General features: G+C 40.6%; 1 protein-coding gene across 1 annotated transcript in view; it reads left to right on the top strand.

The window, feature by feature from the left end:
• The first annotated feature begins 10,247 nt into the window (after positions 1–10,247).
• Positions 10,248–23,300, top strand: part of GALNT17 (polypeptide N-acetylgalactosaminyltransferase 17) — a 369,771-nt gene continuing 356,718 nt past the window's right edge. The window contains exon 1 of the mRNA XM_083174082.1: positions 10,248–11,760. Coding sequence (XP_083030208.1) covers positions 11,523–11,760 — 238 coding nt within the window. The 5' untranslated portion in view covers positions 10,248–11,522. The remainder of the gene's footprint in view (positions 11,761–23,300) is intronic.

The raw sequence follows: 23,300 nt of genomic DNA, 5'->3' as shown, positions 1-23,300 counted from the left end.
CACAAAGTCACAGATCCTCTATATTTGTATGGTAAACCATCTGGTGCCGCTGAAGGAATCTGTAGACCAAGGTCCCCTCTGGTGGAGCAGTGTCCCTAATGGTCGCTGGAGGACTGTGAATTAGGCAATTTCAAAGACCTGAATGGCATTGTCCTCTTTCAGGTGGGTATAGATAGTTTACCTGGAGGTATCCAATTGGGTAGCCAGTAGAAGGACCAAGGGATTTACTGGGAATCAACCCAGAGAAGTCAAGACCTCTAATGGGTGGCTGTAGATGCTGAAACTCACCTGGGGGTACTCTCTGCTGGATGTCCCAATGAAAAGCCACAAGGTCATGTAAGGGCTCCCCAAAAAGCAGTGGGCAAAAGTGGGTATAGGACAGCTTCTGGCAACGTTTGATCCAATCCTGGAGGTATAGAGGCAAACACATTTCTACTTTAGGTGCCCTCTATATTCTCTAGTAGAATATATTTCTTTATTTTACAGTACATAGCCTGCATGCACACCAGACTCAGGGAGGATGCAGGAACAGTAAGGGGAGGAGAGCAAAGGGAAGAGCCTCTCCTCTGAGTTTGTACAGTCTGGCAGGGGCCGGCAGCTGCAGTCAATGTACACTACAGTAATGAGTCAGTTTCTCTCAATACTGCTGCCATTACTAACCACTTAAGCACAGCGTTTTCCAGCCAGGGGGATTGCCTCTCACAACTGCAAGCACAGGCAGATAGCTGGTTGCAAGGAGAGGTTGGCAAGAAGCCGGCGGGCCTCGGGTGAGCTTGCGGCTCAGCCGAAGCAGCAATCAGTGGACGAGTCGTGTGGCACCCTGTGTGGTTGCATGGCTCGTCCACCTGTAGAAACAGCCCTGGGGAGGCAGTACACACTACAAGGGCGGATAAAGCTGTCTCCACCTGTGGCCTGACTATTTTATACACTCACCAATGGGAGTGAAGCAGCTGGCGAGGGACTTCTTGCTGCAGCAGCAACTTAGCCTATTTTCAGTGTGCCCGGCGCCCCGCAGACCCTGTCGGCGCTGCCTCTCCCAAGCCACCCCAGGGTCTGCAGCACCATAGTTACGCCACTGTCCTGGATATACTGTAGGTGTGAAAGGGTTTTGGTAGATCTAATGGACTGAAAATCCCATAGAAAATACAGAAAATTAACTTTACATTGCAATTTACAGGATTCTCTTGTACAATTTACATTATGAGAATATGTTTACTCAGTTCGGATTTCTGACAATATCATAAATTAGCCATAATCAGTAATTGCGTTGCAGCTTAATTAAAATAAGGCAACTGTGTTACCAGTTTATATACAGATTCCACCAGGAATATCAGATGATACAATACAGTATGTTCTGTGCTTGTGATAAACAAAACAATTCCCTTAAGCAAGGTACAAATGGAAGGTGGCTAATAACTGTGTGATTGGTAGTACACAGTGAAAGTATCAGTTTCACAACTGTAATCATCATATTCAAATTATTTTTTAAAACTTACTAATTGGATTATCATTTATATTTTTTTTAAAGGAAATATATTTATGAGTAGAGCTTATTTTTGGTTAAGCTTTTATGAATGTCCTGTTCTTTTAACTTGTATATTTTTACTGATTCTGTTGAAATTAATTTAAATACATGAATTATCCATACATGAAACCTCTAATAATAATGGTATTTTGTAGCTGCAGTGCATAGTTACTAAGCACAAATCACAGAAGTCATAGATATGCAGCAAAAAACTGTGTGAATGACAGCATAAAACGCATTTTGTTCTATATTATGATGTGGCAGTTTTTGAGTGATTTGAGATGGGTATTTACTCAATTGAACTTCCAGATACTTCTTTCATAAACATCATAGGGCGGGATGTACTAAGCGAAAAATGCGGTAAAACACCCGTTTTGGGGGTTTTACTGCATTTTCAAATGTACTAATACCCGGACGCTGCGTCATCGCAGGGCAGGGTATCACCACCTTTGGTCGACGATAACCTATAGAAGCTATAGGCTTCTGTCACCACCCATCGCCCACCGCAGACTCTTACCCCCCTCGCCGTCCTCTATGAAACTCCTCCTCCTCCTAGCATATGTCACAGCCAGATGTCCTTCCGGCTGCAGGGGGGAGGAGGAGGTGACGGGTACAGCCGCGCCGGGCCGTCACCGCCCTGCGATGTGAGGTCCATATGTAATACATATGCGCTAGCATCACTGCGGTCGGGCGACAATGTATTTAAATACAACTCGTCCATAGTCTGTAAAGGTGTCCATCTACTACTAGGGATGGCCATCATTGCCATTGCCATTGATGGTTGCTATCAATGAAAATAGTGCATCTGACCATCAATAGTGTTAAAATAGGCAATGAATGACCATCAATATTTTTAATTATCGATGGTCATCCATTGTGCTTGAAAACATGGGGCAGGGTTTAATGGGTGTTGAGGGGTGGAGCTATGCTCCGTACCCTGGCACCCTGGCCCTTTGCTATTCCCATAATCCCCATCCACTCGCAAATCCATATGAAACTCAAAGACCATCAGAAGGATTTTTCCATCTGTGCAGTTGTGATAAGGTCTGAGATTTCCACTAATCTGGGACTGAGAAAGGCTCGAAGAGGTCATCAATGATCTCACACAGACACTTCTCAAAAACACCTGCATTTTTTCTGACACACCCAGAAAACAGAAGGTTTCCACCCCCAAACACAGAATTCCTGTCAGTCAAACTGTGAGAAGATTAGGATCATAGGAACTTTCGGTAACTAATTTCCCTCACGCATGAGCAATGTGAATGGTACCCATGCGCAGTCATTCTATAATCACTCGATTTGCAAATTCTCTGCTTAGCTATGCATGCTGACTTAGCCCCTATAAACTATAAGCTATATGTTGCTGCTATATAGACCTGCTGTTTTAAAGCATCATGCTGACTAACATTTACAATGACCATATAGTAAATGCTATATATTTGTGCAATTCCACCTCATTTAATATGAGATAGCCTTGCTTGTGCCCTGTGGTTGCTGTCTTGTACTTGCACATCAATAGAAACCTACCAATTAATATGTACCAGCCTGTCAGTTTTATCACCATTTGGCAAGGAGTTCACTGACAGCAGCTGCATGTGTTAAATCACACTTATAACTAGAACATGGAGCATAAGAAAGATTTTAAAATAATGAATATAATCTCTGAGAATTTTGTTGGAGACATGTATTTAACAAAGTAAGAAGTACTGATGAAACTTTTTAATAGTTTCATTTTAAAGCAAAAGTTTAGCAGCTAGTGACTGGTGGAATCATTAAATAGATGGTTAGGTATAACTGCCATGTCTTTATCTAGTTCCTCTCTATTTAAAATCTAAATATCACTACTATACTGCAGACTGACTGCATTAATATGCTGGTCTCTAAACGGATTTCCATCTACAGTAGGTGTCTATGGAGCTTTCCTATGACAGGTGTTATATGGCAGTTCTCTGGTAAAATTCACTTATGCTCCTTGGTTCCACCCCCCAGGAGCAAGCACATGCACTCATGGGTAGAAGCACACCTTGGTAAAAGGAGAATAGGCACAAATGTGGAGAGGCACACTTTGGTAAAGGGCACATACACAGACATGAATGGAGCAGAGTTACAGATGGGGAGTGGGCAGAGGCACCTATATATAAAGATAGGCATGGATATGGGGAAGTAAATACACCGAATGGGGAGGAGCAGAGACAGATATACATAGCAGCAGAGACACAGATATGAGGAGAGGCAGAGGCAGGAATAGTAAAGGTAATATTGGGACAGACTATATAAGGGAGATGGACAGAGGCATCTCTATACACAGAGTTGCAATCTCACATCTTTATGGGCCAGATGCAGTAAAGCAAGGGGAGCAAATACACAAATCAGGTGAAGCAATGATGTAGGTAGAGCTGAAGACGGAACATTGATTTTGTGGGGTCCTGAGAGATGAAACCTGCCTCTGAGGATGGGCCCAGCTCCAGTAGTGGAGCTCAGTTGCAGGAGGCAAGCTAGATGGTGGTGCCCCCCCCCCCCCCCCCACACACACACACACACACACATACACACACACACACACACACACACACAAGCATACAAAACACATTTGGAGGGGAATATACTACAGATCCGTGCAATACATCTATGCGTACCATAAAATAAAGCGTTTGCCTTTTTCACATATGTTCCCTTATCTTACTCCTGGGTCCCGAGTGAATTCTGTCACTTAGAGGACCCAGCAGCCAATCAGGGAGCGCCATGCACTGTATATAGCACCCCCTTGACTGGCTGTATCGCGCTGAGCTGTCACTCAAAGCGGCGCTCAGTGTATGGTTACAGCAAGAAAGAAATCTCCATTTTAAGTTTACATGGGAACTTTGATGTTCACTATACCACACAGTTAAATTAGGTTAAGTATGTGGTCTGACCACTACATCATTTACTGACCTTACTGACTAGTGAAGCCTGGGCTGGTTTTTTAAATATGGCGGACCCCTACATCTTTTGTCCCCCGTAATTTTTGGAACCAGGACTGATCCAAGAGCCGGGTGCTGGTTCTTTAAATACAGGGTGATCCCATGCCTATTTTTTCCCCCATATTCTTATAACCAGCATCTGCTCAAAGAGCTACACACAAAGACTAGTTCTTGTATGAATTATATTTCCACTGGTGTATACATTTACTATAAGATAAACAAGTCTATATACGTAGATAATAGTATTGTCTACAGGGGAACCTGACCTATAAAATATATTAATAAAAATGTTCTCAATATAAGAAAGTAAACAAATAATAGCAATGATTTTTGTTGTTCGCAGTGGCTGTAGCAACTGGGCCCAGTGTCTATAGGAACAGTCAGTATTCAAGTTACTGTATTTTGTATAGTGCAAGTTTCTATGGCTAGCAAAAAAATACATGGCTATAGGTATTTGAAAATACTGTAAGTCATTGAAATATTAGAGCAGAAACAAAATGATACAATTAAAATTGGCTCTACAATTCCAGAGCATTTTAATGAATTGGAACAAATTAAATAGGAAAATACTGATTTCGCTTACACTTGCCAAATCCCCCACAAGGAGTGGAGACTGATGATTTTTCAGGTAGCCCTTTGCACCCATGCCTACTTCATAGTGAAGCAGGCAGGAAATGGATAAAACACTGGGAATTGCCTCTTTATATTAAAGGGGCAGGGCTAAATTATACAAAATCACATGATCTTACAATGTAGAAACTCAGCCCCAGCCCTGCAGATTGTATGCACCTGTGAAGATGATGAATGTCCCAGGAAAGTCTTGCATATCAAAAACAAAGAAAAATGTGGAGAAAATAGTTTGTATTTACCAGCAACTCATTACATGAATTATAGCAGATATTGTACGCATCAGAAAATGTTAGGAAAGTTTTGCACCAAGATCTTTTGCATCAACATGACAAAGGTTTGGTCTAAGATGGCTCCAAGAAACCAAATCTGTACAGACTTTTTGGAACACATTTAATCAGATTTCTAAGATAAAGTCAATAATAATTACAATAATGTTACGTATTTAAATGTCTTCCTCCAACAGGACTCAAGGCACTTTTCAGACATCAAAAACAATACACAAAGAGCCTTATACAGCATAATTTGCTAGCACAGGCAAGGCAAAGTAAAGGCCATTGCATTGATTGCATCGATGACTGCTTTGAAGGCAGGAGCAATAGGCAGGCCAGACAGACATTAAAAAGAAAACCCAGAGTTTAGCATAGTTAGCAGAACAGAGGATTGGTGTAGGCATTTTGAGTAATAACTTCCACAGGTTGTATATTCCACATTCACAAGGTACCAGAGGAGCAGGGGCGGATTGGCCCACCGGGAAACCGGGCCGTTTCCCGGTGGGCCGGCACATTTTAAAGCCAAGTGGCTGCCCACCCTCCTTATCAGGGCCGCGGCCGGCCGAACAGCTGTCTCCGTGCTGTCCGCGGCCGCAGCACTACTCCCTTATTAAAGATGGCCGCGGCCGGCCTCGTTTGCTCCCAAACTTAAAATGGCCGCGGGAGGGCTGGTGCGCATGCGCGAGCGCACACAGCTGCTCCCGCGGTCTGGATGATGAAGCGCAGCCGCCTAGCCCGCTGTGATGCTCCCCAGCTGCAGCAGCGTGCAAGAGTCGGACTGTTTTGCGCGCTGGGCTGGGGAGCCGGCCAGCAGCAGAAAAAGTCTGAGTGCTGACGGCAGCTACAGGGTAAAGTGCCACAAATAATATTAATAATAAATAATGCAGCCTGCCTCATAGTGTGTGTGTGTGTATATACACACATATAAAAACATATATGTATGTGTATATGTATATATATATATATATATATATATATATATATATATATATATGTATGTTTTTATATGTATATATATGTATGTATATATGTTCCCTGAATGTGTCCCACCCAGAGGCGGATTGGCCGGGCCAGTTTCGCATATATGCATATATTAAATGCTCATATGCAGCGGCCATATTTATTTTGGGCAATGCCGCTGGATGTCGACGGAGGCGGTGGTGAGTAGTGTCCGCAACCCCACCGCCCCGCCCCCACCGGCTGTGGCGACAGCAACAAACCCCCCCCTGCCGTAGCGGCAGCAACCCCCTCGCCGCCCCGAGGGCATCACGGTGTGTGGCATATGTATAATGGGCATCACGGTGTGCGGCATATGTATAATGGGCATCACGGTGTGTGGCATATGTATAATGGGCATCACGGTGTGTGGCATATGTATAATGGGCATCACGGTGTGTGGCATATGTATAATGGGCATCACGGTGTGTGGTATATGTATAATGGCATCATGGTGTGCGGCATATGTATAATGGCATCATGGTGTGTGGCATATGTATAATGGGCATCACGGTGTGTGGTATATGTATAATGGGGCATCACGGTGTGCGGCATATGTATAATGGCATCATGGTGTGTGGCATATGTATAATGGGCATCACGGTGTGTGGTATATGTATAATGGGGCATCACGGTGTGCGGCATATGTATAATGGCATCATGGTGTGTGGCATATGTATAATAGGGCATCACGGTGTGTGGTATATGTATAATGGGGCATCACGGTGTGTGGTATATGTATAATGGGGCATCACGGTGTGTGGCATATGTATAATGGGGCATCACGGTGTGTGGCATATGTATAATGGGGCATCACGGTGTGTGGCATATGTATAATGGGAATCACGGTGTGCGGCATATGTATAATGGGAATCACGGTGTGCGGCATATGTATAATGGGAATCACGTGTGCGGCATATGTATAATGGGCATCACGGGGTGTGGCATATGTATAATGTGCATCACGGTGTGTGGCATATGTATAATGGGCATCACGGTGTGTGGCATATGTATAATGGGCATCACGGTGTGTGGCATATGTATAATGGGCATCACGGTGTGTGGCATATGTGTAATGGGCATCACTGTCTCCCCTCCACCACTTTGTGACTCCCCTCCCTGCATCCCCTGCCACTCTGTATTCCCCCTCCTACCCTGCATCCTGTGCCACCATGCCCCTCTCACACTCTGCGACCTGTGCCACCCTGTGTAAGTCCTCACTCCCTTCGTTCTCAGCCACTCTGCATCTCTCCTCCCAGCATTCTACGCCACCCTCCGTCCCCAACTCCCTCCCTGCATCCTCTTCCACCCTGCCACTCTACTGTGTTGGGAGACCCCCTGTCACCCCCCCCCCCCCTGTCTCTATCTCCCCAGCCCCACAGGCTGCAGGATAAACGCTGTACGCATGCGCCTATTCTGCAGCCTGAGGGGCTGGGGACATAGCCAGCAGCCCATTGAAATAGGCCACACCCCTATATTTATAGGCCACGCCCCCCCAAAAACCGGCGCGCCTACGGCGCGCAACAACACTCCCTCCCCCCCCCCCCCATTAGGGCTGCTTCAAGGTATTTCCCGGGCTGGTTTTAATTCCCAATCCGCCCCTGCAGAGGAGGCAGCTGTCTTCGGTGCATATTGCGTAGGATTACCAGGGTGGAATAGCTTACCTCAGAAGAGATAACACAAACAAAACTGTCAGGTCCATGTATTTTACTTCACAAGGTACAAGTGAGCCATACAAGGATCCAATGCATGTATTGGAAACTGACATTTGTGTTTGTGTGTGTGTGTGTACATATATATATATATATATATATATATATATATATATATATATATATATATCAAAAGATCCACTTGAAGTACATCCTGCCCAAGAATAAACCATCCAGGGCAACCATATGGGGTGCACTTTGTAGATTGCTGCTAAGGGTGTGCAATCAGTGAATGTACACATTACAGGAATAGCACATGGTGGGGCTGGAAAGAAGAAGAAGAATGAGAAGAAGGAGAAGAAGAAGAATATAAAAAAAAACGAAACGTGTATCTTTCAATTCGATTTTGAGACAAAACTCCAGTCCAAGCCTTGGAAAACATCATCATCATAAAGAAATTGTTGTCTAAGAAAAATCCAAGGCATGTTCATTTTTTGGAGATAACAAGTGTTATTTTGGCAGACTGGGTACCAGAAGGTGCAACAGTGAATCAATATTGCTAGAAAAATGTTCTAGCAACTTTGTGAGAAAGAATCAGAAAAGAGAGTTGTGGAAAAATGGTTTCATCCTCCATCTGGACAGCGCTCCATCCCACACAGTTCTCTCAGTGAAGCAGCTTTTGGTTAAGAAACAGATTGCAGCGCTAGAACATTTCCATACTTGCCAGGCCTAGCACTATGTGACTTCTTTCTTTTTCCTAATGTCAGATCTGTACTCAAGGTCACCTGTTTTGCATCAGTTACTGAGGTAAAGAAGAAAAAGGAAGGAGCTGTTGACAAGACAGCTGATATATAATGATCTATAGCATGGCTTTGACCAATGGAAAATAATGGTGTGTGGATGCAAAAGGGGAGTACAAGGAAGAGGAATAAAGTTAAAATGTTCTTAACCCTTTTAAGTGCCAAGTGAATTTGTCATAATATATGTGAAAATTGGCAAGCAAACATTGTTATTCATCATACCTGTAATGTTTACCTTATATAGGAAATATAGTTTTTTATATATATATATATATATATATATATATATATATATATATATATATACAAAAAAATGTATTTGAATTTATATAACAAATGCGATATTGGCACTCAAAGGGTTAATATATTTAAATCTAAATAATAGAATCAGTCTCATTATTTAATAGCCAAACCTGATAAATTAGACTTTAACAAAGAAATTTGATTGTTTAAGTGCCTGTGCAAGTTAACTTATACATTCAAACTATTTAATGTAATCTACAGTATACTGTCTACTGACTGCAAAAAAAAATAAAAAATACAATTCATTATAGTCAAGATCCCATTTTATCATAAATCAGATTTAATGTAAAATTAATCCTATCTTATGACTTATAGACTTCTACCATTAAGAAAATGATAATTCTTTAAGGATAAATAGACAGATTGCTGCATTTGTCCATACCCTTACTTATTCTATCATACACATCATAAGGTCTTAATGGTTGCAATTTTATTTACAGAATCTCTGTTGCTCCCCTCACTGTCTGCTGCTATCCCTGACTGCGCTCAGATCAGCCAACTGCTTTATCTATCTACAGAAGGCCAGTTATTATTATTTTGTTTCCAAAAAGGCACTATTGGATCTGACTGACTGCAGCAGCAGCAGCAGACAGGGAAAGCACCTATGTGGTACAGAGAGTCGTTTCTCATTACACTGTATTGGTCATCTCTATTAATTGTTTTGCAACCAATGATTTTTTATTTTATTTTTAATAATGGCTAAACTAACTGCCTCATTGTAAACATAATTATTTGAAATATTTTCAGCAATGTGTACAGGGTCATAGTATTAAAAATTGATTATGTCTTTTCAATATGACTGGAGGTTGCTTTTATGGCTGGAGCAATAGCAAATAGTGGCATTGCTCATTTTCCCTTATGTGATATCATTCTTGAAATGTAGCCAAGCTGTAGTATAATATTACTTGTTGTCTACTGTTCATAATGTAGCATGTGGATCCACACACGATTCATTTCAGTTCTACAGTATAATAAAATGTATTCTTTATTGCAGCATTATTCTTGTTATCTATGCTGCACTATGTAGTAATTCGTTGAGGTGGTACCTCCCCAGTGTTGCTGAGAAATGACCACTTAAATTGTGTAAACAGGACAGTAAAGCCTTGTTCAGAGCATTGCATGTATCCAGCTGCAGATCCATAAATCCACACCAGATTTTCCTTGCAGCCTTTCTGTAGGCATGTAGCCTGGGATTCAGGCAGCACACAGGAGGATGTCTCTGCACAGAAATAACCAGCTAAGAGAAATGGGAGCACAGGAGAAAGCAGCTTCTTCTTCCAGCACAAGCAGTAAGCTTCCCCAGCTACAGCAGCACCAGGACCAAGGCAGCACCATCACCATCACCTGAGACTCTGCTTCCTTCCATGGACTGCACACTGAGAGGGATAGTGCTGCTGCTGGAGCCTGACAAGAGTGGGATGTGATGGGAGGAATCAGCTCCTAAGACCGCAGCTGATGCTGCTGCTGAGCTCAGGTTGGAATCAAGAGTTCAGGGAAGCTTTGCCGCATTGTCAATTTCCTCTGCAATATTCTCTTCCCACATTCACACTTGTCCTTCTGTGCTGTGATGAAGACTGCTACTGACTTATTTGCCTGACCAGCACTTGCTAGTTACTATGTGCCCTCTGCAAATATATTGCAGCAAGAGATAAGAAGACTTGTCATTATTATCATTTTTATTCAGTTACATTTATCTTGCTGAAGCCTATGAGGAACTTTACAGGCTAATGTATTTTTTTAAGACTCTAGTTATGTGTGTGGCTTTTGCTTTGCATCTACAGTATCTACAGTGAGAATATTTAATAGGATTCCAATGCTGTGCTTGTTCATCCACATTGCTGCTGTATATTGGATGTCACTGAAGTTCAAGCTTGTGCTTTGACTGCTTCTCACTGGACCTTGTAGGTAAAGAACTCAAATCTCTGGACATTTGCTGGACTCACAATTAAATATACATATGCTACAGTGGCAACAATTCCCAGTTGGCTTTTTTCCGTCATCTGGATAGAAGGCTTTGTAAACTATCTTAGTTCCAGATTGTTACCCGGTTTCTAAACTCTCATTGTATGGCTTCCTGGACACATCCTCCTCTGCAAATGTTTGTACAGGCACCTGTAAAAATACTGCACTTTGATTGGCCGGGCAATTTTGGATTCAAGATCTGAAGTCAGTTCGCTCTATCAGATTGTGTTCTTCCCCTGTTGTCATCAGTAGTATTGAGAAGTTTTTGCTGTCACCGGTAACACTACTTCTGAATATTTCAACTTGGAATTTAGCTTTTTTTTTCCTGTTTACAGGGATGTTTAACTGCTTCCAAACCAACATAGACATTGGCAAAAACTTCAGATATTCAAAGACAAACTGAAGAAACGAGATTGTGGAGGTTGATGGCTTCTCTGAGAAGAGTTAAAATCTTGTTGGTGTTGAACCTAATAGCTGTTGCTGGATTTGTCTTGTTTTTGGCTAAGTGTAGACCAATTACCGTGAAAGGTGGTGAGTCCTTCCATGAGATCCATCCAAGGGCAGAGGTGACAAACCTTACCACTCATGGGGCCAGTCCTATCCAGGAAGCAGTGCTGAAAAGGCTCTCTCTATTAGAGGACATAGTCTACAGGCAACTCAATGGTATGTAGGACTGAATGGCAATATAATACTGTATAACATATACATATGCACACATTGTGATGCTATTTATTGTATATTGGGTAACAATGTGATAACATACATGAGATAATATAGAAAATAAGTTACCTTGAACATTTACTGCACTACAATGACCTAGTCTTATAAAAACATGCTTATGTGATTATTCTGTATTTAATATAACAATGTCACATTTGATATTTTGAATGTATCATCGCTGAATTATTGCAGTTATCTATATGGTGGCATTCTTCACCAAAATAATTTCAGTGATATGAGTAAACCGTTACACTGCAGAAATAAGAAGCCTCAAATCTCACCAGCTGACTGAGAAAGGGCACATATGCCATTGGACCTGGGGACACGGTTATATAATTATTACAGTTTACACGTTGCATTGTAATGGAAGTGATTATTCTGACTGGCTTCTTAGCAGCTGTGATTGCTTTCTGCCATTTGTAAACCTGGCTCTGTGACCTCACATGTTGTTTCTAAGTTCAGTCATCCACAAGCCTCCTGAAGCTGCACTGGGGCTTCTATGATGTATATCATTCTAGGAGAGAATGATCAGTGTTTACTATCAGTTATCATAGTGCAGTATAATATGGCTCTTATCTACAGCCCAGTAGTTTAAGTATCATTTTTATGATGGACCAATTAAAAAACAGTGTTGTGTGTTTTGCTCTGTTTTGTTGACTAAACTGTAACCATTGAAAGCCAATGAGAATGTTTGGGCATAGTAATTATGTTTATGTTAGAAAGAAGTCTCTGTAGTAGCAGATAAATTGCTTACACCCAGGAAGAAAATGCTGCAGGTGCCATCAGTACTTATATTATCATGAAATATTCATATAGAGTTCATCCTAATCTCAATAATAATGCTTCTGTAACCTTATTTCATAAGAAGGATATTAATGCTATGTTCGATAAACTTATTTCTTCTGATCATCATTAAATGTACACATTCATGTTGCTACAATGATGTCTGCATATTCTGGATTTAACCATGTGCAGATAAGCAGATCACTACAATCAGGTGTAATTACTGGATTACGTCTTTCTACATGGCGGATGACACTGAAACTAATTCAATCTAGTGTATTTCATTTGTAGAGCCTGCACTACTTTAAATGAAGATGGCCGGAATGTGCACTCTGTTTGTGCTCCAATTCAAGCAACATATCATCTGAATTGTGCAGTGTGTACCTGCAATTGCACATTATTGTGGTTTAGGTAATGATATATTTTGGTTCGCTGTGCTGTGCGGTCAATCAGAAGATATCATTAAAGATGCCATACTGCTAAATGAAACATGGCATGGAACTTTGCACAGTTGTACCACTGCATCGTGCAGTGTGTACAGGCGACAAGATTTGTCAGCCTGAAATCTACTGAAGTTTATAAAAAAAAGGGCAACCCCTCCCCCAACTCTCCTTATCTCTCCCCCCCCCCCTTTTTTTTCTCTCTCTGTTTTCTTTTACATGTATTGCCAAATTATATTTATATTGAAAGATATATTTTGGGATTGAGTGGGACAGTGAGTTTATTCACCAAGGTGTGCCGTCTCGCATTTTCAAGATTTAAATTGGCCCTACCGGGTCAAATTTCGGGACTATAAGCTAAAGATATAAGCTCTTTATCTAGAAATTGTTGTACAAGATGCTACCCGTGATCCGTGGTCTGGGTCCGACAGTTTTGTGCCTCATGGACTGTTTTTACCCTTGATAATGTGCACTGATCCCCTCCCAGCATTGGATATTGTATATTTATATCTGTATACTTCTTGAAAATAATAAAAATAAGTTTATAAAAAAAAAAAAGGGCAAATGTAATGCCACATGCACACTATAATATTGGCACAAATGATCTACAGCTTAAACACTGAACAATATTGTTGATAATATCATTCAGTGACGTCAATGGGACCGCCACAGAACATTTAGTCACTGATGATATCGACAGATTTGTATGCATGTTCAGATGATAGGGGTATCATTAACGACATGTGCGGAGCATACATTGTTAACGATATAGTGGGTACACACTTAATGATATACACAATGATATTGTTAATAATATCATTATTGTACATATTATATAATGTATACCTACCTTAAGAGTACTTTTTAAGGTAATATAATAAGGTGTAATATGTCAAAATTGCAGCTTTCCATGATTTGTGGAACAAGATTTAAAATATTTTTGAAAGGTAAACTTTTTAAAAGTGCAGCTTTAAAAACTGCTACAAAAATTGCTGAAAATATGTGATTTTGACAACTCATTATTACTGTATATTCCCCCAACGTGTGCTCTGCATAGTGTTTGCATAACATACTAGTGCTTTCGTCTGTGTACTGCTGAGCTCATTATTTTATCTTGAGTTGTATCCCTTTTGGGCAAATTTGCTTCTTTTAAGTAAAATGTTAACCTGCAAGACAAAATAGATCATGTGTATATGATTAAAAGGTGCTATAATCCATTGCATCCAATCAGATCCCGATCTCTCATTCTTCTAGTGGGGCTAGAAAATGAAAGCATTTCTATATTTGATTGACTGCTATGTGTATAGCTAACATTGTATGGGCAGCTAGTGCTGCAGATGTGTTATGCAAAACCATGCTGCACTGCAAGTGGGGCAGATGTAACATGTGCAGAGAGAGTTAGATTTGATTGAGTTATTTTGTTTATGTGCAGGGTAAATACTGGCTGCTTTATTCTTACACAGCAATTTCAATTTCAATTTGAACATACTTAACCCAAATCTAACTATCTCCGCATGTTACATTTGCATTAAGTTTGAATAACCGTCAATGTTCCCCAAACAATGCACAGTCATTTTAGGACATCCCAGATTAGCTACTTTCTTTGCTGTGTCTGTAAATTTACTGTGTCGATTTGTTTACTGTTAAGTAATTTTCTTTTTTAATTAATGTGTTGCAAATATGGGGCAGTACGGATGGTGTAATGGTTAGCATTACTGCCACACAGCACAGCGCTGAGATTATGGGTTTGATTCCCACCATGGCCCTAACTGGGCAGAGTTTGTATATTCTCCCCGTATTTGCGTGGGTTTCCTCCAGGTACTCCGGTTTCCTCCCACAATCCAAAAATATTCTGGTAGGCTAATTGACCGTAGAATGTCTGTGTGCGTGTATATGTGGTAGGGAATATAGATTGTATGTTCAAATATGTGAATGTTCAAATATTCTCTGTAAAGCGCTGCGGAAAATGTATGCGCTATATACAAAACTGTTCATAAATAATAAATATATAACAAATAAACAGAGGGGCATTTGTGATATCTATTATACAGGTGTAGGATATGGATTATAGGGTCAACAGTAATAAGGTCAACATGGTCTAGGTTGACCCCAAAAGGTCGGCATGCACAAGGTTCTAATTGGACAAAGAGAAGCACAAGCAAAAGTTTAAAGGCGAGATGGTCGAAACATGAAAAGGTCAGCATGAGTTTTTCACATTTTTATGGTTTTAATTCTTACATTTTAGCGTGTGGATCCCCAATAAGTGTACCCTGTACCCGCACATGGCTCGCTCACCATGCTCCAGGGCCAGGTACTTCACTGCTACTGCTGCAGTCTGAACACTTTACGATTTTCAATTCTAGATGAACAGTAAAGAATGAAAAAGTTCAAAAAATGGTGAAAAAATGGTGAAAAACTCATGTTGGCCTTTTTTTTTATGTGTTGGCTGTTACCACGTCGACCCTTTGCTTGTGTGGACCTATGGTTCATGTAGATCTAATGCTGAACAACCAATAGTGGTCAAACTAATCCATGTCAACCCAGTGTCCGGATCCCAAGGTATAATAGCATTTATAAATGCCCCTTTGTGAATTTATTTGTACATTACTCTTTGAATACTTTTCATGTCTTTCCATGTTGCGTAAAACTGTACAAAAATGGGAAATAACTGTGAATATGTTTATGAGCTTCTGTAAATATGGAACAAGTGCAATCAAAGGAAACTACTATGGTAGTTAGTTTACCAATCACTTGTGAAATAAAAAAGGAGAAAATGGATTGTGGTTCGGTTTTTCTGTAAATGGAATCAGCTTCCTATTACTACTCGGTGAGCTGTCCTTTTGATGCATTGTTCATACTGTAGATGTGTTTTAAGATCTTAATGTTAATGGTCAAAACCGATCGATCACTGCACTGCTCAGTTCCAGCTCTGGAATAATCAATGAGTTCATCCATGTTTCTTGCCTGTACATTCCAATTCCCATAACACTAATTAATATATCTGTGTGTGATTGTCAAGGTGCAATTAAAAAGCACAATGGTCTGAATAGCATTCTACAGTACAAGTGAATGAAGACTATGCTAGAACCTTTATAATTCTGTTGATAAGTCATCCTCCGTCACATCTCATTTTTACTGTCTGTGCTCTGTGGCTGTTGTCATGTTGCCACTTGATTTATCCCCGTGTTTGAATTACCTAGGAATCACCTAGAAGCATGTAGATGTCATTCTGGGAGGTAACATGAGGGCGAGCTTCTGTTAAAGCAAATGTCCTCTAAAAGTGAGTTGGCAGATTCTTACCAGCTGCAAATGTCATCTCTTAATAAGGTCAGAATGTATGTACTGTATTTATTTCACCACTGCTTTATTCCTCATTATTCGTACTCCCTGATGTTCTAAAAATCGTATGCATAAGTATAAATAGTATGGATTTTGGATTATTTCTTCGGTCATACTTAGAGAAGGACTAATCTTGTCTGCTTTATTTTCATTCCCCTCTGGCGGAATTCATAAAGGGGAACTAGATGTATTCAGTATAGGATATGGGGAGTATTGTGTCACTATGGACCCCCAGAACTATGGCCTCCTCAGATGCTTGGGGGTCATTCAGATGTGGTTGGAGTTGCTACATCTGTAGCAGGCACAGATTATCAGTAGTTTGTGCATTTGCAGGACCCGTTCTGTCTATGCGTAAATGGGTTGTGCAACGATGGATGCAAGACGGCGTCAGACGGTCAGTGATTGACATTCTGATGCCATTTGTAGAGGTGGTACATTGCCACTGTTGCAGAGGAGCGAAGAAGTTAGGATCTCCATCAGAGAACACAGATTTCTCCTAGGGAGAAGGGTCACGCAGCTGGCCGATGGTGTTGGAGTTGATTGGATATTGAATGATTCAGTAATGCAGCAGGAGGTGTCACACATTGTCATACTAGTGCTGTTCCTTCAATAAAAGGAGCAGTTACTGAAATTAAAACTACATCTGAATGACAACCTATGTTTTAAATGATGGCATTATAAAGACAGGGTTGGCTATAAAGTGGGTAGCTGAGAAGCATCATTATGGTCATTGCCCTCCATCATGGTACTTCCCAAATCTTGGGAGCAAGTATGTGAAAGATTACCTAACACACATCTTCCAAATGATAGATGTACAGTACCTAATTGGAATCAGGGCAAACCTCCCATCTCCTGCAGTCATATACATAGAATGAGGGAACAGTCCTCTCTTACCAAGATTGTCCTGCCTAAAGTGTTACTGATGGGAGATAGCCTTTGACTTATCAGTAGTATGTTGACGAGCTTTTACTGAAGAAAGTCATGTTGGCTTTCGCTATAGCCCGTTAAAACACTTCTTGCATTAACATATATGTGCTTGCCAACATTGCAGAAGGTTTCCAGGGATGCCCTGCTGCTGAGAGGCATTTGAGCACATTATGCAATGTACCTTGCAGCACTGTAATCTTCATCACAGGTTAAGTGAAATTTAATTATAATTTAAAGTACTATAATTTAATGTACTCTTTATCTTCTATAAATATTCACTTATAAATCCTAATAATTATGAATAATCATAATTATTATGCATAAAAGCAGATTTTAGTTAATATTCATATTTATAAAAAAATAAAAACAGACATTGAACAACATCATCAAACAGGTAATTTCAACTTTAGATTTCGATTTTGTACTGTATGAACATGGCTAGGAATAACAGATGCACAGGCAAAATTTTAAAAACTATGTGTGCAAATGCTAGAAGCCTAGGAGACAAAATTCCTGATCTAATTGCAATAATGACAAGGGATGACCTAGACATTGTGGCTATCACAGAGACATGGTGGAATGAGAACCATGGCTGGGACGTAGCTATACCAGGATACAATTTATTTAGGAAGGACAGAATGGGAAGAATCGGAGGAGGGGTAGCAATGTATGTAAAGAAAAACATAAATGCTACTTTAATACAAAACATTGAAGAAAAAACTGAGGCCCTTTGGGTGACCATAGAAATGGGGGAGAAGGACATTATTTGTACTGGGGTCATCTATAGGCCACCAGGCCAGAGGCAGGATTTGGACAGGAGCCTATTGCTTGATGTCACTAAAATGGCTTTAAAGGGAGAAGTCATAATCATGGGAGACTTTAATCTACCTGATGTGAATTGGGAGGAGTCTTTTGCAAGATCATCTACAAGTGGCAAATTTCTAAATTCCCTACAGGGAGCCTCTCTCAAGCAATTGGTGAGGGAGCCTACTCGCAAAGACTCAATATTAGATTTAATACTCACAAATGGTGACAGGATATCAGACATATATGTGGGTGAGAACCTGGGATCCAGTGATCATCAAGCAGTATGGTTTAGTATCAAGGCAGGGTCCAACTCCAGTCACACAAAAACTAAGGTGTTGGATTTTAGGAAGGCTGACTTTGCAAAAATGGGGAGATGTTTAAGCGACTCATTAGCGGATTGGACGAACTTGAAAGGAGTGCAGGAGAGGTGGAGAAAATTAAAAAGTGCAATACTAAAGGCAACGGACCTTTGTATCAAAAGGGTTAAGAAAAGTACCAGGAAAAGGAAGCCAGTGTGGTTTACAAAAGAGGTATCAACTAGTGTAAAAGCAAAAAAGATGGCCTTTAGGACATACAAGCAGACTCAAAATAATAATGACAAAGAAGTGTATCTTGCCAGACGCAAAGAGGCTAAGAAAGTGATCAGGCGTGCCAAGGCACAAGCTGAGGAGAAAATGGCTCAGTCGGTAGATAAAGGAAACAAAACTTTTTTTAAGTATATAAATGAAAGGAGAAAATCAAATGGAGGAATAATAAGACTGCGGACAGACACTGAGAATTTGGTGGAGGGAGACAAGGCAATTGCAGATCATCTAAATAATTACTTTTGCTCTGTATTCACTATAGAAGGAGAAGGGAAGGGACCACAGTTAAGTTGCAAGGACATTCATAAAAATAAGGTAGATGGAGGTACCTTTACTAGGGAGAAAGTCCTAACAGAACTTTCAAGACTGAAAGTGGATAAATCAATGGGGCCAGACGGAGTGCATCCAAGGATACTAAAAGAACTAAAAGATGTGTTGGTAGCGCCATTAACAGATTTATTCAACCAGTCACTAGATACAGGTGCAGTTCCAGAGGACTGGAGAAAAGCAAATGTAGTTCCACTGCACAAAAGCGGAAGCAAAGAAGAAGCAAGTAACTACAGACCAGTGAGCCTTACATCAGTAGTAGGGAAAATAATGGAAACACTATTAAAAGAAAGAATAGTGGAATATCTTAAATTAAACAACTTACAGGATCCAAAACAGCATGGTTTTACTGCAGGGAGATCATGCCAAACAAGTCTCATTGACTTTTTTGACTCAGTGACCAAAATACTAGATGAAGGGGGGGCTGTAGATGTGGCATATCTAGACTTTAGTAAGGCATTTGACACTGTCCCACATCGCAGGCTGCTAAATAAACTTGAAAGTGTGGGATTGGATTATAAAACAATTAAATGGATAAGAACCTGGTTGCAGGATAGGAAACAGACAGTTGTCGTAAATGGAGTGCATTCTATGGAGGGACATGTTACCAGTGGAGTACCCCAGGGATCTGTACTTGGACCAGTGCTCTTTAATATCTTTGTTAGTGACATTGCAAATGGTATTGAAGGGAAAGTATGCCTTTTTGCAGATGATACAAAGATATGCAACAGATTAGACACACCAGGAGGGGTAAATCAAATGACTGATGATCTAAGTAAACTTGAGAATTGGTCAAGAGAATGGCAACTACAGTTTAATGCTAAAAAATGCAAAATTATGCACTTGGGACTCAAAAACCCAAAGGCTCAATATAGTATCAAGGGTACTATAATGGAAACTACTGAGGAGGAAAGAGATCTAGGAGTCACTATTTCAAGTGACTTAAAGGCAGGGAGGCAATGTAACAAAGCAATGAGGAAGGCTAGTCAGATGCTTGGTTGCATAGGGAGAGGAATCAGTAGCAGAAAAAAAAGACGTAATAATGCCACTTTATAGGTCATTGGTACGACCTCATCTGGAATACTGTGTCCAGTTCTGGAGGCCATATCTTCAGAAGGATATAAATACATTGGAGAGTGTACAAAGAAGGGCAACTAAAATGGTTCATGGCCTACTTCACAAAACTTACCTGGATAGACTAAAAGATCTTAACATGTATAGTTTGGAGCAGAGAAGGGAAAGAGGGGACATGATAGAAATCTTCAAATATATCAAGGGTTTTAACATAGTACAGGTGGGAAATTTTCTTCAAAGGAAAACAAGTAATAAAACACGAGGACATGCACTGAAACTGGAGGGAGGTAGGTTCAGGGGAAATGTTAGAAAGAATTACTTCACAGAAAGGGTAGTGGATAAGTGGAATAGCCTCCCATCAGAGGTGGTAGAGGCTAAGACAGTAGAACAATTTAAACATGCTTGGGATAGGCATATGAATATCCTTACAAAGAAATAAGGATTAAAAAGGGTTGAGTTTACCTGAAGGGTAAAAAAGGGGCAGACTAGATGGGCCAAATGGTTCTTATCTGCCGTCAAATTCTATGTTTCTATGTTTCTAGGGCCCTTATTCTGATCGGTGCGGCCCGATCAGAAATATGCGGCCGCAACCGTGCAGGCGAATCCCCGCCTTCCATACGGATCGCCACCTGCCGTCCGTATGCGGATATGTGGCGATCCGCATGAAATTGGACGGGGATACGCCTCCTCCGTCTTGGGAGCAGCCCCTGCATTCGATGGTCGCCGAACATCGAATGCAGGGCCGCACGCTCCACCAGGTCCCGCAACACAAGACCACACGGACACTTGTCCGTGTGAAATCATGTATGGGGGCGGGCAGCTGACATCCGGCGATGTCAGATGCCCGCCCCGTACCCACGCGTCACGGCCTCATTACCATGCATACGCCCCGCGTTTGCATGGGAACGCCCATGAAACGGGGGGCGTATGCATAGGGTAATGAGGCTAAGTAGCCCCTCACGCCCCTCTACGCCCCCTGTGCGGCGTATAAAGAATACGTGCGGCGAAATCGCCTGCACATGCGCAGAGTGACCTCTGCACATGCGCAGACGATCAACATCGGCGGTCCGTCCGCATGCGGGAATTTCCGCACCGATCAGAATAAGGGCCTATGTTTCTATAATGCAGCATTTACGAGTTCAGGGACGAATCTTCAAAACCAAGAACTTTCTGTTTACATAAGGTAAAGTACATACTGTGTGCCTTGAAAAAGAAACTTTGGCTTCCATACATGTACCGGGGAAGTTCAAATTGGAAGAATGCTACTTATGCTTTATTGTTTGCTATGTAAGAGTAGACCATTATTAAGGGTATGGTTCCACTTTCCCCTCATTGTTAATATTCATGTATGGTGTGTAAGGGATTACACTATTGCAATTCTTCTCTTTTCTGGGTTACTTACCACAAACATCCATGAGAGGATGAAAAATGGACTACAGTGAGAGAAAACGCCATTGAGGTCATTCCCTCATCCCATAAGCATCAGTGACTACATTTTAGTAGACATAGAGGACTGTACAATTCCATTTATCACACTCAAAGATTGCCTATACATTGTGTTAACAGCATCACACTATTCTGTTTTCTCTGTTTTATTTGAGATATCAATAAAATACCAATACCGGCGGTGAAGCTCCCAAAGATCCCCTTATTTGTTTTTTGGTCCAGGTATATTGCATATGTAATGTGACATATTCAAGGTGGTCTGGGTTTGGCTGCTCCATTAGTGCACTCTCCATGTTCCTTAATTTATTCACTATAAAGTCCATACTGTATCTGCTAATGCTCTCAAAAACAAATTCAGGACAAACTAGGCCCAAACCAAGATCCGACCATCCTACGCCTATTTAGTGCATGACAATTTTTCAACAGGCCAAGTTTCTTTGACTGCTGAAAATCAGGACTGTCCTGTGACAATTTGGACTTTTGGTATATACTATTGTGTATAACGAATATATTAAAATAAGGCTGCATAGGAGAACTTACCCTAAGAGTATTTTATCTGTTAGTATATTATATTGATTCTCAGATATTTATAAATGAAAACTACTGGCCATTTTACAATACCAATCTCACTGACTATAATAAAAGATGGGCCGCTAATAAACACCTCAACACAATTATACAAAGTTAAATATTTAGGGTTGCAAAATTGATTTATATGAGTTTTTCATTTTCTAAGTAATGTAAAAAACAACTTGTTATGTAGAAGCCACATTGATTTAAGCATTAAACAATGAAGTGATGAATTGTATAGATAGTTAGATACAGTATATAGATACTTACACCACCTCATATTGAGTAAACTGCAGAGCCATGTTATTAAAGCATGCTGCTTACATGGAATTATTGCTGTGCAAATTAAAAATAAACGTAAAATTTATTGCTGTTATCATAAAGCCTCTCTTCGCCCAAGACTCTCATAAAATGACATGTTATACTGTGTTTAAAGATGAGTATTAATATTAAAAATACGAGAGAAGAAGAGAGATGTCCTATATTGGTGCACCAAACAATAGTAAAATTTAACTTTTAATGATTACTTTTTTTTATTTTTGCAGAGTATTAATATTAAATGATATACATGATGATTATCAATATTGCCCCATTCAGATGTATAAACAATAAGAGTTTGGATATGCATAAAAAAAATAATGGGGGAAATTTACGAAGATGGGAGTTCTGTTTAACATAGGATGATGCTATGGGAAACCAACCAGAATCTACTTCTTATTTATTTAGCATAACATTTAAATACACTTTGCCCAGTAAGAAAACAGCCGATTCCAGTATGTCACACACACTGTACTACAGAATAACTCACAGAACATCATCTTAATATTATGCACCAGTGCCTACCTAGTATGCCACACAGAACTTCCATATTAATATTATGCCCCAGTGCACCCCAGTACAGCACATACTGTATTGCCCAATAGAGTAGAATACCCATATTAATACTATACCCCAGCGCCCCCCAGTAAACAACATTCTGACACCCCAGTATGACACACATACTCCTCATATTAATATTAATCCTCAGTGCCCATTCAATATGAATCTCTGAATGCCTCCCTTTAGTGGAGATCTGCTGATTTTCCAGAAACCTGACCAGAGCTATTCTGCTGTTAAATTAATTTAAATGCTGTTAAGGAACTTAGGACCAGATGTATCAAGCTTCAAAAAGTGGAGAGTGATAAGC

The sequence above is a fragment of the Crinia signifera genome, chromosome 2, assembly GCF_055691185.1.
Source record: "Crinia signifera chromosome 2, ASM5569118v1, whole genome shotgun sequence".
Classification (NCBI taxonomy): domain Eukaryota; kingdom Metazoa; phylum Chordata; class Amphibia; order Anura; family Myobatrachidae; genus Crinia; species Crinia signifera.
Note: the sequence above shows the minus strand (reverse complement) of the source record. Positions and strands in the feature narration are given on the sequence as shown.